Below are 13,120 nucleotides of genomic sequence, written 5' to 3' on the forward strand. Positions count from 1 at the left end.
CGTGAAAACAAACATTGATTCTTCACGGCAGAAAGTGATATAATTGACGGAATTGCAAACCTAGCCGTCTAAAACGACCTCACTCCTCATATTCTCTCTCTCCCCTTTGCAACTCAACAGAAGTTCTTGTGCTTTAGATAGGATGTGCTGCAGTTTTTTCCGCGCAGATATTTTGGGCCAACAATCATCAACTATATCATACGCAATCATTCAGTTTATCTCTCGCAAGTTGCAACTTCTCCAATTAAATTATTGGCTCAGTAGCCGAAAATCAATATAAATTGCTTCATCAGCTAATAAACAGATAAAAACCTTTTAGGAAAAAGGGATATGGATAAGGAAGAAAAAATATGTGCACTGCTAAGCACAAGGCAGCCCTAATTTGAGAGAAGGGACATGAAATGGATGCATTAATTTTCTTTTTCTTTTTCTTTATGAAAATAGTATATAGTAATAAGTATTTTTAGTAGATACAATATAAAAAATGACGTGGAATATGATGTGTCATCCACGTCAAGCAAGTGAGATACACACATGGTCAGAGGGGTTTAAGGTATAGATTTTGAACAAGTTAAAGTGTCTGGATGAAAAAAAGTGAAGTAGGAGGACCGGCATGACAAAGTGGCACAAGTATAGGTGCCATTTAGGCCATTCTGCCATCACAAAAAGCTCAAGTTCTATGCAATGATCAAGGGCGAATATAACCATAGTAGGTACGGGTTCAACTGAACCCATAGCTTTCAGCGCGGATCATAAAAACTTCACTGAAATTGTAATAAATCGGAGACATGAACCCATAACTTAAAAAAATATTACGGGTTCAATGCTAAAAATCTTACAAGCCATAAAGTTTAAATCCTGAATCTGCTTTTTGACCTATAACAATCTGCTATATTTTGTTAGCTTGTATTGTCAATACATGTTAAGTTAAATCTGTTGGACTTTAAGCATTGAGGGCTTTAAAAGTCTAAGAGTGTGAATTGGAAATGGTGGGAAATAAAATGGAGGGAAATGAAAATTTAAATAAAGTGAACTTTTGACTTGCACTTTGTCCCTCATTGGTGAGGGACAACTACTTTTGTGTGCTTATATATAGAATCAATTCTTAAAGCTCTTAAAAGGAGTTGAAGAGAATGAACCCTCGCGTCGTCGTCGTCGCTCGGCTTCGGCTTCGGTAGATTATTTTTGGACAAGCCGTTGTCCGGGACGCATAAACTGCTGAACAGACACCTTTTCCAGAACAAACATCACGCCTCTTCCAATAATTGCCTATAAATCTGAGGCATGACTTCGTTTTTAACACACAAAAACACTACAGAACTTCCTTCTTTCTGAAAAATACTGCATTCTAATTCGCAGTCTCTCTCTCTCAAATTCGTAAGTGTGATTTTGCTCCGTTCTTTGAGTTCGTTGGCATCCTGCAATTTGTATTGCCACTGTTGCAGGAAGGTTTATTCCGTTTCTAATTCGTAGTCTCTCTCTCTCAAATTCGTAAGTGTGATTTTGCTCCGTTCTTTGAGTTTGTTGGTATCCTGCAGTTTGTATTGCCACTGTTGCAGGAAGGTTTATTCCGTTTCATTCTGGGAGGATTTAATCCATTACCTTGGCAACGTGTGAGGGGGTTAAAATTCCTTAAGGACACACAAGCAAATTGTAGACTCGGAATATTTCTTATTCTTTATTGTTTTCCAGTTTCTTTTATTCTTCTAACAGTTTTTCTGATTTTGTGTTTTAACACAGTAGCGGATAACAAGCTTAAGGAATTTTAAATACTAACGTTTCTGTGTTGAAATATATATTATAAACTGTTATCTATATTTTGTATACTGGTTTGGAGACTAAAGCCTTCGTGCTTTCTACTCCAATAATTGTTCTGTCCGGTTTAAAGTATATCAAAACTTTACCGGAATAATAAACGTACGGGTTTGAAGTATATAGAAAACTTCACCATTATTACGTATTGTATGTTTGGTTTGGTATTCAGTTTGAAGATATCAAAACTTCACTGATTTAACAAAGTTCTGTTTTGTTTCCAACTCTACAAAAAAATGACGAATGAAAACCAAACTAATGGAAATGTTGCGGGAACGGGTGCTACTGTTAAGAATTACCCAAGCAAGAAAAAGTTCAAGGGTAATTGCCACAACTGTGGAAAATCTGGGCATAAGGCCGTGGATTGTCGTGCACCAAAGAATGATAAGATGAAGAAGAATCAAGCCAACATGGTTGAAAATGCTGAAGAAATGAAGGACTTGTGTGCCATGTTGTCTAAATGCAACTTGGTAGGAAATCCTAAAGAATGGTGGATAGATTCTGGAGCCACCCGCCATGTTTGTGCTAACAAGGAGTTATTTTCTTCTTATGCCCCCGCAGGACCCGACGAAACAATTTTCATGGGAAATTCGTCTACAGCGAAAATTGAAGGAGTTGGCAAATTCGCAGTCTCTCTCTCTCTCAAATTCGTAAGTGTGATTTTGCTCCGTTCTTTGAGTTCGTTGGTATCCTGCAGTTTGTACTGCCACTGTTGCAGGGAGGTTTATTCCGTTTCATCCTGGGAGGATTTAATCCATTACCTTGACAACGTGTGAGGGGGTTAAAATTCTTTAAGGACACACAAGCAAATTGTGGGCTCGGAATATTTCTTATTCTTTATTGTTTTCCAGTTTCTTTTATTCTTCTAACAGTTTTTCTGATTTTGTGTTTTAACACAGTAGCGGATAACAAAATCATATCATAAAACCTGCCAGAGCAAATTAAAAATACAATCCTTGTCAAATTAGGGCTATAAATTAGTAGAACGAGCTGAGCTAGATCTTCTCCTCCTCCCGCGCTTTTGCACGCGCCAAAAAAAGAGGAACAGACCTAATAGTATTGGCAAAAGTTTCATAAGAATAATGACTGAATAAGAGAACTGTGTGCATTCATCAAATATAGAAAACTAGAAATGTAGCACTAACCAATTATGGCAACAGTTGCCGGCACAAACCAGTGACTAGCAACCAGAATAGGCATGTCAATCTGCATTTCAGGAAAATGAAACAAGCTATTATATCTGTTTAAAAGAGGTTTCATAAACAAATGACTAGTGACAACTAAAAGTTCTTACATCATCCTTGTAGAATGAACCCCAGTACTTGTTCCCAAGAGAGTCGTCGTTCATCTGAGCTGAATTAGATATTAACCAAACCGGTGTTTCAACAGTAGAATTTAGACCTCCACCCAAGTCATTGACAGGATAGGCAGGCAATCTGCGGTTCTTTCCCTTGGTTTGTAAATTGTAACCCTTAGTTCCCCATACTTCAAATCTTGAGTCACGCCCGCAGATCAATTTCTTTCCAACAACACTAGAATACATAGAAAAATTCACATCTATTCTACGGGATGGTAGCTTGTTCTTATCAACATATAATGGTGTATTTTGTCTAACTGAATCTGAGAAAAGTACAGGATCTTTTTTATTTCTGCTAGTAAAATCTAATATTTTCTTCAGAAGCCAATAACAATCGGTAACCATATGGCTGCTGTCCAAACAGTTTGAGTCCCCATATACTGCAACTCGACCCCCACCAACCTCCAAAAGACCAAGAATAGGTGAAACTATCTGCATTCATAAATATATTGAGTTAGATAGGCAGCTCAACTACTGCCTAGAAAATTGATAGGAATGCTAATATTATTGGCATAATCTTCATTGGATAATGTATATTGTTCCCAGTGTCCTTTTGTGCAATTTAAAGCAAGTAACAACAAACAATTATTTGTTTAAGATATTGAAGATTGAAGTACAATTCGATGTCATAACGAAAAGCATACTTCCCTTCAGTTACCCACCAAAATAGCAGTACAATTATCAAAGCTTTATGAAATAAAGTCGATTTCTAGAACACAACTTAGAGAGGCAGACAGTAGCGGAAGGGGGTTGGACTAACTTTAACACATTGTGTTTAATCTGGTTTAAAATGGAAAAAGATAAAAGACAATAGAAAATTACATACACACGCTTACGGAAAGCTAACTCACTTCAAAGTGCTTCAGCATTGGATTAAAGTACCCTAAAACACTACAGCTTCAAAGAGATACTCAATTATCAGTTCAGGGATAAGCTAAAAGAGAGAAGTTATGACAGTGTCATCTAACTCTTACTAAAGAATCGTGTGGCTTCTATGAACCTAAAGGCAAGGGATAGGCTAGGAAAAACTTACTATGAACAGTCTTCTTAGCTCACCTTAGTCATGCTCTGAGTGGCCCTGCTATCTGATCTATCCAGGAAGGGGAAGCGGTGCAAGTATCCACCGCTTGGGAACTTCAAAATATCAGTCCCAGATGCATAATGATTTTGTTTATTGGAGAGGACAAAATCACCATTCAAAATTTTATCACCAAATGCAATCCCAAAGGTAGCCAAAAGATCATTCAGCGCAGGAACATTGGCACCTCCAGTTACTGGTGTCCACCAGCTATGGGTATTACCATCAAGGAACCTCATCTTTACCATTGCATTCACATTATACCAGTCAGCAAATACAGCTAGACCAAGACCTGAAGTAATGACATCATCTCTTAACTTCTTGATCTCTTCAGGGAAGTACTCGTCCTCGAGATCCACCAGGAGAAGCGTCCCATACTGCTTCGCATCAAAACATGTAAGAGGGGAGCCAAGAGTTTCGATATAGTATCCAGCATCTCTTAGCATGTCGAACAGTGAATGAAAATTTGTATGCAGGTGATCTCCATGCCAGTCAAGCATGTCATTCCTAACATCCAAGGAGTCTATCGGAATATAACCAGGTGGATACTTGATATTGTGAAATTGATCCCATAATATCCGTGCAGATCTTTGTGGAGTAGGAATCACTTGCAGTTTCAAGTGCAGGACACAGGTGCTACTTCGACGACTCCTTTCTCCTACAGCTGGTGGGCTGTAGATTTTGACAGTTACGTTGCCTTCAATTTCTCCTAAAAACTGAGCCCCTTCTTCTTTGATTTGCATGTGTAGTGCTAGATAACCACTCCAAGGCCAAATGATATCTGAATAAGTAAAACGGATGCTAAGAAGGTTACCTTCATCATTGGAAGGATGCCATGTAGGTGGGCCCTCGACGTGACCAATTACACCCATTTCATTTAAAATAGTGGCATTAAAGATAACTGGCATTGCACCCGCATAAAGTGGCTGACGGCAAAATGGCCAAGAGTAAGGGCAATCAGTGTAATCAAGAACACTAGGAAAGATGCTTGCTCGAGGTTTATAGCTCTTCAAAATTTCATAGGACTCCAACCTGTCATTCACGTTGAAGGTTGACAAAAATATAACTATGCACTAAATATCTTTGAACAGCAGGAATAAATACAAAAACTCACAAATTAACCCTGCCAGCACCCTGCTCATATAAGTTGGGACCAGAAAGCTTAGCCGCCCCCTCAACCAGCGCTTGTTTGACACTAGCTGGATTTAGAATGTCCTTTCGCTTGCTTTCAGGTATGATACTAAAAAGGAGACATACTATGCCAGCAACAACAGGACTCGCCACACTTGTGCCAGATAATCTTTTACAACCTGTGCTGATTTTGGATCCCATAATCTCACGCCCATATGCAACAATGTCTGGCTTTACACGACCATAACTGTCAAGGCACAGTATGGTTAAGAATCTATGGTTTGATAGACAAGTGTAATTATTTAACTGTTATTAGAAAAGCAAGATCCTAAAATATTCAAACTAAAAGAAAGAAAAAAAAATGAAGCAAAGAACCATAATTTTGAACTTATTCTTTTTCAAAAAAAGAAGAAGAAGCAAAGAACTTAATTGTGACTTTTTTCTATTTCATGTTTACGGTTCATCTTTCTTCCTTTTCTTTTTTCCTTAGAAGCTGAGTGGATAGTACAAGAGGCATTCAACAGATGTCATGCTCCTATTCATCCACAAAGTTTTTGCCATTTTCACCCATCATTTTCCACTCAGGCTCAGCAGAATTTTTCTCTAAACATCACAACCATGGATAAAATAAAGCTTATAGAATGCTCGTTTGTTTCAGAAGAGCTGATTTTTAAGGGCATCTTTTTTAAATGAAGCTGGTACATCCAACACACTCATTGACTTCCTATGTGGTCATACAATAGAACACAACTTCAATACAGAGAAGGAGAGGGCAGAAAAATAAAGGAATAGTCTGTATAAAGACTATACTCCACTGCAAAGAGTAATACATAGCAAAGAAAGGAGAAAGACAGGATACCCATGAGGAATCTCCCAGGTACTCATTCCACGTGAAGAAAAAGAGGCTAAATGATTACTTTGATCAATGGCACCAACACCAATAACATCACTTTGATCTGCAGGATTGTTAAGAGTACCATAAAGTGGTCCATCATTTCCAATAGCAGAAACCATGATAATATTGTTTGCAGTAAGCTCCCAAACCTAGCGAAAAATATTGATTACGTCCATCAATATAAAGCAACTATGAAGAGAGACTCCAGAGAGTAAAGGTGTTAAGACAAGTAGAAGTAAGACAGAATATATGCATAATAAGTTTAGGAAGCATGAGAAGAGTGAAGTTGAGTTAAGATTAGATTAGATTCCCATACCTAAAATGCACACAATTCAGATATCTAGGCTCAATTTTCCATGAAATTAGTATGATCCATGAAGATATCACATCAAATTTGAATAGAATTGGTTGTAATGGAGGAGCGCTACAGAGGGTTATGTGATAAGAGGATACCTATCAAAGTGAAAGACAAGTTTATATCGGGGTAAATGTTTGGCTTTGTATTAAAGATATGAGCATCACCAAAATGCATATGCAAGATGGGTTCACAAGATAAGAAATGATCACATTGACAGAACATAGAGGATAAAATGAGAATGTCGTTTGAGATGGTCTTCATCATGTCATAAATAAACCTCCAATGGCACTGGTCCTTAGATGGAAACCATGATGATGGAAGGTGCTAAAAGAGATGTATACCTAAAATCACATGGAAGGAAGTTGTCCCAAAAGGCCTATAATCTCGTTGAATTCATACAGACTCAAAACAGAACACAACAGAAGCAAAAGTCCGTTATACGCGATATCGACTATTAAGAATCAAGGTGTAGTCATGCTAGTGCACTTACTTTAGGTCCAATGTCTACTAGGAATCTTTTTAGTCTGTCTACACTTCCGAAATTTGTATGTCAATAGAAAAAGAACCTCTAGATTTATAGATATCCAAACTACTGAATCTTTGATGACTCCAAATGGAACAGAATGGATGGTTTCATTAGCCAACCCAACTAGCTTGGAATTAAGGAGTAATTATTCGTGTTGTTGTACATCTCATCAATATAAAGGTGAAAAGTTCTGCTAGTGTTGTTTCAGAGGTTCTGCTGAAAGTAATCTTAATTTCAGTGAAATGACAGTCTTAAACAACTCCGAATCTCTTTTACAAAATTGAGTACTAGATATAATATACAACCCTTGTGTTTAAGACATCCATGACATAGATTCAGCTTGCAAAATTAATAGATCTCATGAAACAAATGCCCCATTAAGCTCAAGAAAGCTAAGTAAAATCCATGCACTACATAAGAAATTTAAGATTACATGCTGCCAATTATAATCAAACTTCTAATACTTCCGAGACCACATATTATACAGAAACTTAGACAATAATTATATGGAGTTATGGAACAACAGCAAGATCATTTCAATGCCTATGCTGTAGACAAAATGCAATCCAATATCATACCACATAAAAACAATAAGGATATACCAATAGATAAGTGACCTCACCTTTTCCACAAAAGGGAGATCCAAATAATCAGGTCCACCTATGCTCAAATTCAGAACATCCATGTTGGTTGCAATTGCGTAATTAAATGCATCGAGAAACCACGATGTGTAAGAGACCTGCAATAAACTGAAGAGACACTTCTTATAATGCTAAATTGATCATTACAAGATTGATCTTTTTATTTTCTATTAACATAGCTTTAGTACATGAGTTATAGCCTGTTTGGCCAAGCTTCTTTTTGGCTAAAAGTGCTTTTTTTTTTGCCAAGCTTTTGGAAGGAAAAAAAGTGCTTTTGAGGAGAAGCAGAAGCAGTTTTGGAGAAGCAGAAAAAAGTAGCTTCTCTCCAAAAGCACTTTTTTGAGAAGCACTTTTGAGAAAAATACACTTAGAAGCAGTTTTTTAAAGCTTTGCCAAACACTAATTGCTGCTCAGAAGTGCTTTTCAAACTAATTAGCCAAACACAAACTGCTTCTCACCAAAAGTACTTTTGAGAAAAACACTTTTGAAAAAAAGCACTTCTCAAAATAAGCTGATTTTTGCAGCTTGGCCAAACGGGCTATTAGTCTTATTTATGTATTTTCGTATTCCTTGACTTCTGTGACTACTTGTCGTTGCTTTCGTTCCGGCCTTCTATTGCAATACTCAGTTTTAGTTTTGTATCTTTGTATTTTTTGCTTCGGTTTTCTAATTGGTGTGCTTGTTGCTGCTCTTCCTTTTATCTTTCCTAAGCCAAGAGTCTTCCGGAAACAACCTCTCTACCTTCTTGAAGGTAGGGGTAAGGTCTACGTACATACTACCCTCCCCAGACCCTACTTATGGGATTACACTGGTATACTGTTGTTGTTGTTGTTGTTGTTGATAATGATGGTCTCAAAGCAAAACTTGTCACATCTCGACTCTTCCAGGGGTACCTGCAACCTCCCACTAGCACATGTACCAGGTAACTCAGTCCACCAAGGCTTAGGCAAATGGGTAGATATCACCTAACATTTTTTATCTAGGCTGGGATTTGAACCCTAGTCTCCAAGATTTTAACTCACTTCATTGAACGCTACCCTATACCCTTGGGTGCTACAAGATTGTTCCTTTTTGTGTGAATAGACTCTCTTTCAAACCCCAACATCAAGGATTCGAACCCATGATCAAAGCCCTGGGGGCAAGTACTCCATATCATCTTGATTGTCCTTAATTGCGGATATGGTTTGTAGCTACTGAAATCAATAGATTGCATAGAGGCAATGATAGGTAGCTTAATTGGAAAAACTAAGGTCCAAGAACGATAAGGTCTTGGCCTCAAATCTCCATGAAAGGAAAATAGTATTTAGTGTGTGCCTTATGCAAGTAATTTTGTTTTCCAATTTATTATTAGCAACACTGTTACTTGTTATAGGTTCTCAAACAGTGCATACAGTTGTTATAATATTTCAAACCGCTTATACCTCCCCAGCAGTGGGTAATATTAAGTATGTGCTTCCTTAAAAACAAAATAGGAATTATAGATTGCACATAATTCGCAGACAAGTTCCAGGCTTTTCTAAAACATAAAAGTAAACAATGTCCTCCCTCCCCAATGGCCCAATCCCCTGAAAAATAGTTGCAATCTGATCATTAAAGTCATAATAAGATGGCAGAAGAAATATTATATGTTCAATAACATAGCGTGTAACATGAACTCCACCACTAACTCCAATCAGCGGGCTTGGCCGCTGGAAAGGGTATGAGAAAACTGTGTATTTAGGTGCATATTCTTCCAAGATATTATAGCTGAATGATGAGAAGTTAAAGCTAGCACAAAATAAGGTGCAGAAGCAGAACTTGTCATTTACAGAGACTAGGCAGTCTAAAGTATTTTTTCTTCCATTCCAGTGCCATCATGGTTGTTGGGTTTGAAGATAGACTTTTCATTAAAAACTATGACTGCAAGAATTTGCTATATTAGGTTCACCACTCATGAGGTGGATGTGGCACACTCTACTAGCAGAAAACTGGAAGGGAACGGGGGAAGGATCTTAACACATCAAGTATTTGCTTTGCTGCCATTAACAACGAAAGGACCATTTGATCATAGGAATCATCATTAGCACTCAGCAAGAAGCAAACTTGTATAAAACATCAGTACAATAAATTAGAGGCAATAATCCAAGACATCAGATTGTTGAAGATCTTCAAGTCTCGGCTTACTTAAACAGTTTAAGAAAATAAAACCCCGTCACGCCCCAAAGAAAAGGAATTGGAATACTTGTTCAAAACAATCCATTACCTGTGCATCTGTAAATACACGGAAAGCATAGATTTCCGCATCTGGAGCAAAACCGAGGCATTCTTCATCCTGACCAGCAATAACACCAGCTACAAATGTCCCGTGTCCAACATTGTCATTCAATGTATCTTCGTTGGTCCAATTTGTGCGTTCCTGAAATTTAATCAGGTAGCAAGCCCACTGTCTGTTATTAATGATGTAAAGATGGTACCGCGATATATACATTGACATATATGTAAATGTAAATATCAAGCCTCAAACCACATTGGATTCAACTAAAGCATTTCTTTGATACAGAAAATATATTTTAAAAAGAGAAAAAGACAAGATACCTTGATATTACGAAAATGCGGGTGATCTGCACGGATGCCTGTATCAAAAATTGCCATTTTGACCTTAGCACCAGTATGCCCTTTTGACCAAAGCTCATGTGCCCCAAAGAGGGATGTGACTCGAGATTTCTGCAAAATAATCATACAGGACAGACAACAACAAATATATCAAGAAAAATACAGCGAACAACAGCAATATGTTCAATCCAAAAAAGAAATAGAAAATAGAGCAACAACATGAGACATAGACATTCAAAGAATGCAGACCATGCTTTTCAAAAAGGAAGTATGCCCTGACAACCTTGAGGAAATAAGAATGTCAAATTATAAACCACTTGACACTCTCCGATCTGAATGTTACGCTCCAACCAAGTTAAAGTGAGCCACTTAGTGATCTAAGGATATATAACCCATTCTCGTTAGAGGTACTTTATTGTCTTGAAGGACTAAAAAAACAAAACATGGTCATAGATCCAGTGCAAAAGAGAATATTGGGGCATAGCAGAGACAACTTGTGAAATTATATGGATCACAGAGTCGCACAAAGATTAAAATTTATAGTGATCAGTAAGGTGCAACTTCTGTGTAATAATCAAGTTTTCCTTCATATTGCGGTGAATTCAGTGTGTCATGAAAGATATAAAAGAATATTATCAATTATAACTTCGTCACAGAGAAGATAATCTCAGAAGTCATTTTCACAAAGTTCGTGAAGTCGAATGCTTAGACTGTAGATATATCCACGAGTTCTTCAATAGTCCCTGAATTAGTCACATATGTAACGAGCGCCAGAAAGGGACTGTTAGATAGTTAGGGGAAAATAGCTAAATGTAAATACTTATACTTATTATAAGTGTCCCACTTCGGGAAAACACAGGTATAGATATTATTACATTGTCAAGTGTGCCCATATAAGGAATCAGTTTTAAGATATTAGTCTTCAAGCATTCTCTAATCTTTCTCATATTTTTCTCACTATGGAGTCTCAGCATCATGACAAATTAATGGAATAACAGACACTTGATTAGACCAAAATAGGAAAAGGACAAAGATAAAAGGGAACTGAAAGAGATTAATTTCCTTTGAACATATAACCACGCAATAAAGTAGCCACTAACATATGTCATGAATGCAAAGGGAAGAGTTGCATACATTCCAATGATGTAAATTATCAGTAAATGCATACAAAATAAAACACAAATAATCAGTGGTCTTGCCTGCATCAATAGATGTCTGCTCCAGCTAATTCTCATTTTACTAGTCTTGGCCACCGCATAGTTTTGACCTTCACTGAAGGACATAGCAGTAAAAATCTTTCCTGGCCTCTTCTTCCCATTGGCAAAAGCCCCATTCTTCTCACTCTTCTCTTCAAGAACTATCCTTTGATAGCTCAAATCCAACGAAACGTCTTTTACAAGATTCATTTTTCTGAACTTTTCTAGCAAGAGTTCCTTCACTGAATCGTCGATTTCCACCAATCCAAAGTCAGTAGGAAATCTCGCAGCCGGATTTTTCCGCTCAATCCATTGCCAACCCTTAAATTTCAAGTTGTTTTGAAGATAATTCCAGTGATCCTCAGCTTCCTTATAATGATAGAATCGAACAATATAATTTCTGCTATCAGATTGTTGCTTCTGGTCATGTTGACACTCATCGGAGCTACTAGAAATTAATGGCTCAGACTCTATTGGTGGGTCGAAGTGGATGAGTGTATATGCTAGAAGGAAGGGGACAAGTGAGAGGGTGAAGAATGATTTCTTAGGAGCTTCAGGCATGTTGAAGGAATGATATACCCCTCATGAGAGCAAGGAGGAATAGTCAGATGTTTTAGCCTGTAATTGAGCACAATCAAAATCCTGTTCTGAAGAAACTATAACCCTCTTGGCCTCTTCAAAAGAGGGTCCAACTGCTTCAGCTGATGCATGTCCTCAGCTAACAGTAAAACCACTAGCCTATGATAAATAAAGCTTCTTCCAATTACTGAATTTGCGGCAAGACCTGCCCTCTTGAAACTGAAGAGAACTGCAGCATTAGTTCGATAGAAATTCAACAAAAGGCTAAATTCCATACTAAGTAATCAAATGAGAATCCCCCAAAAAAATCTAGTGCAGGCAATAAAGGGTATCTCATTAACTTATTTTTTTCTAAGGGTTTCTTACCCTTTGGATAATGAAACAAGATATTCTCTCATAATCTTAAAAATTCAGCAGAAATGTCTCCAATATTCCAGCTTTCTACCAAAATGTTGAGGGAAAAAAATATGTACAGTAACATAGTTCTATCCAGAATCAATGTGGTTTGAAAATTGAAAATTGAAAAAAGAAATCATAGTCTGATATGCATTCCACAAATGTTTGGACTTTACACAAATCAATTCACTTTCAACAGAATCATCTAATATTCGAGAAACCAAAGGTTGTTACGACTCAATAATTAAGCAACATTCTGTTACATATCTCTCAACCATTTTTCTTGGGCCCTCAATTCTGAACGTAAAATGAACAACTAAACTAAAACTTCTTTTGAGAACAAAGCAACAATGTACAAACTGAATATATATATATATATATAAATAAAAAAAAACACAAATTGCAGGGTGATGAAGAGAGCTTGAAAACTTACGACAAATTCCCAAAGAGTGCAAAACCGGAAAAGGATTTGATATACAGAGAGTTGAGCTGGTAGAATCGGAGACGATGACGGAGAATTTTGATGCTTACACTACAAAAAGAATGACAGACTGACAGT

At 37.2% G+C, this 13,120-nt stretch overlaps 1 protein-coding gene across 2 annotated transcripts; it reads right to left on the reverse strand.

The window, feature by feature from the left end:
* On the reverse strand, positions 2,663-13,120 carry LOC109233344 (subtilisin-like protease SBT6.1). 2 transcript variants are annotated; one of them, XM_019399188.1, is made up of 11 exons: positions 12,995-13,120; positions 11,590-12,384; positions 10,373-10,501; positions 10,041-10,193; positions 7,780-7,896; positions 6,238-6,422; positions 5,362-5,625; positions 4,226-5,279; positions 3,107-3,601; positions 2,958-3,018; positions 2,663-2,862 (listed from the first exon to the last, which is right to left on the reverse strand). In XM_019399188.1, exons 2-11 carry the CDS (start codon positions 12,145-12,147, stop codon positions 2,783-2,785), a joined length of 3,096 nt encoding a protein of 1,031 aa, XP_019254733.1. In that variant the 5' UTR covers positions 12,148-12,384; positions 12,995-13,120; the 3' UTR covers positions 2,663-2,782. The 2 variants fall into 2 exon arrangements, with proteins under 2 accessions (XP_019254733.1, XP_019254734.1); XM_019399189.1 differs by having other exon boundaries at positions 11,590-12,394.

Source organism: Nicotiana attenuata, chromosome 10 (genome assembly GCF_001879085.1).
Source record: "Nicotiana attenuata strain UT chromosome 10, NIATTr2, whole genome shotgun sequence".
Lineage (NCBI taxonomy): Eukaryota > Viridiplantae > Streptophyta > Magnoliopsida > Solanales > Solanaceae > Nicotiana > Nicotiana attenuata.

Coding starts and splice junctions, on each gene's coding strand:
- LOC109233344 (XM_019399188.1), bottom strand. CDS start 12,147: ATGCCTGAAGCTCCTAAGAAATCATTCTTCACCCTCTCACTTGTCCCC. Junction 10,502..11,589: donor GCAGACATCTATTGATGCAG/GCAAGACCACTG, acceptor ATTATTTTGCAG/AAATCTCGAGTCACATCCCT. Junction 5,280..5,361: donor GGTGCTGGCAGGGTTAATTT/GTGAGTTTTTGT, acceptor CGTGAATGACAG/GTTGGAGTCCTATGAAATTT.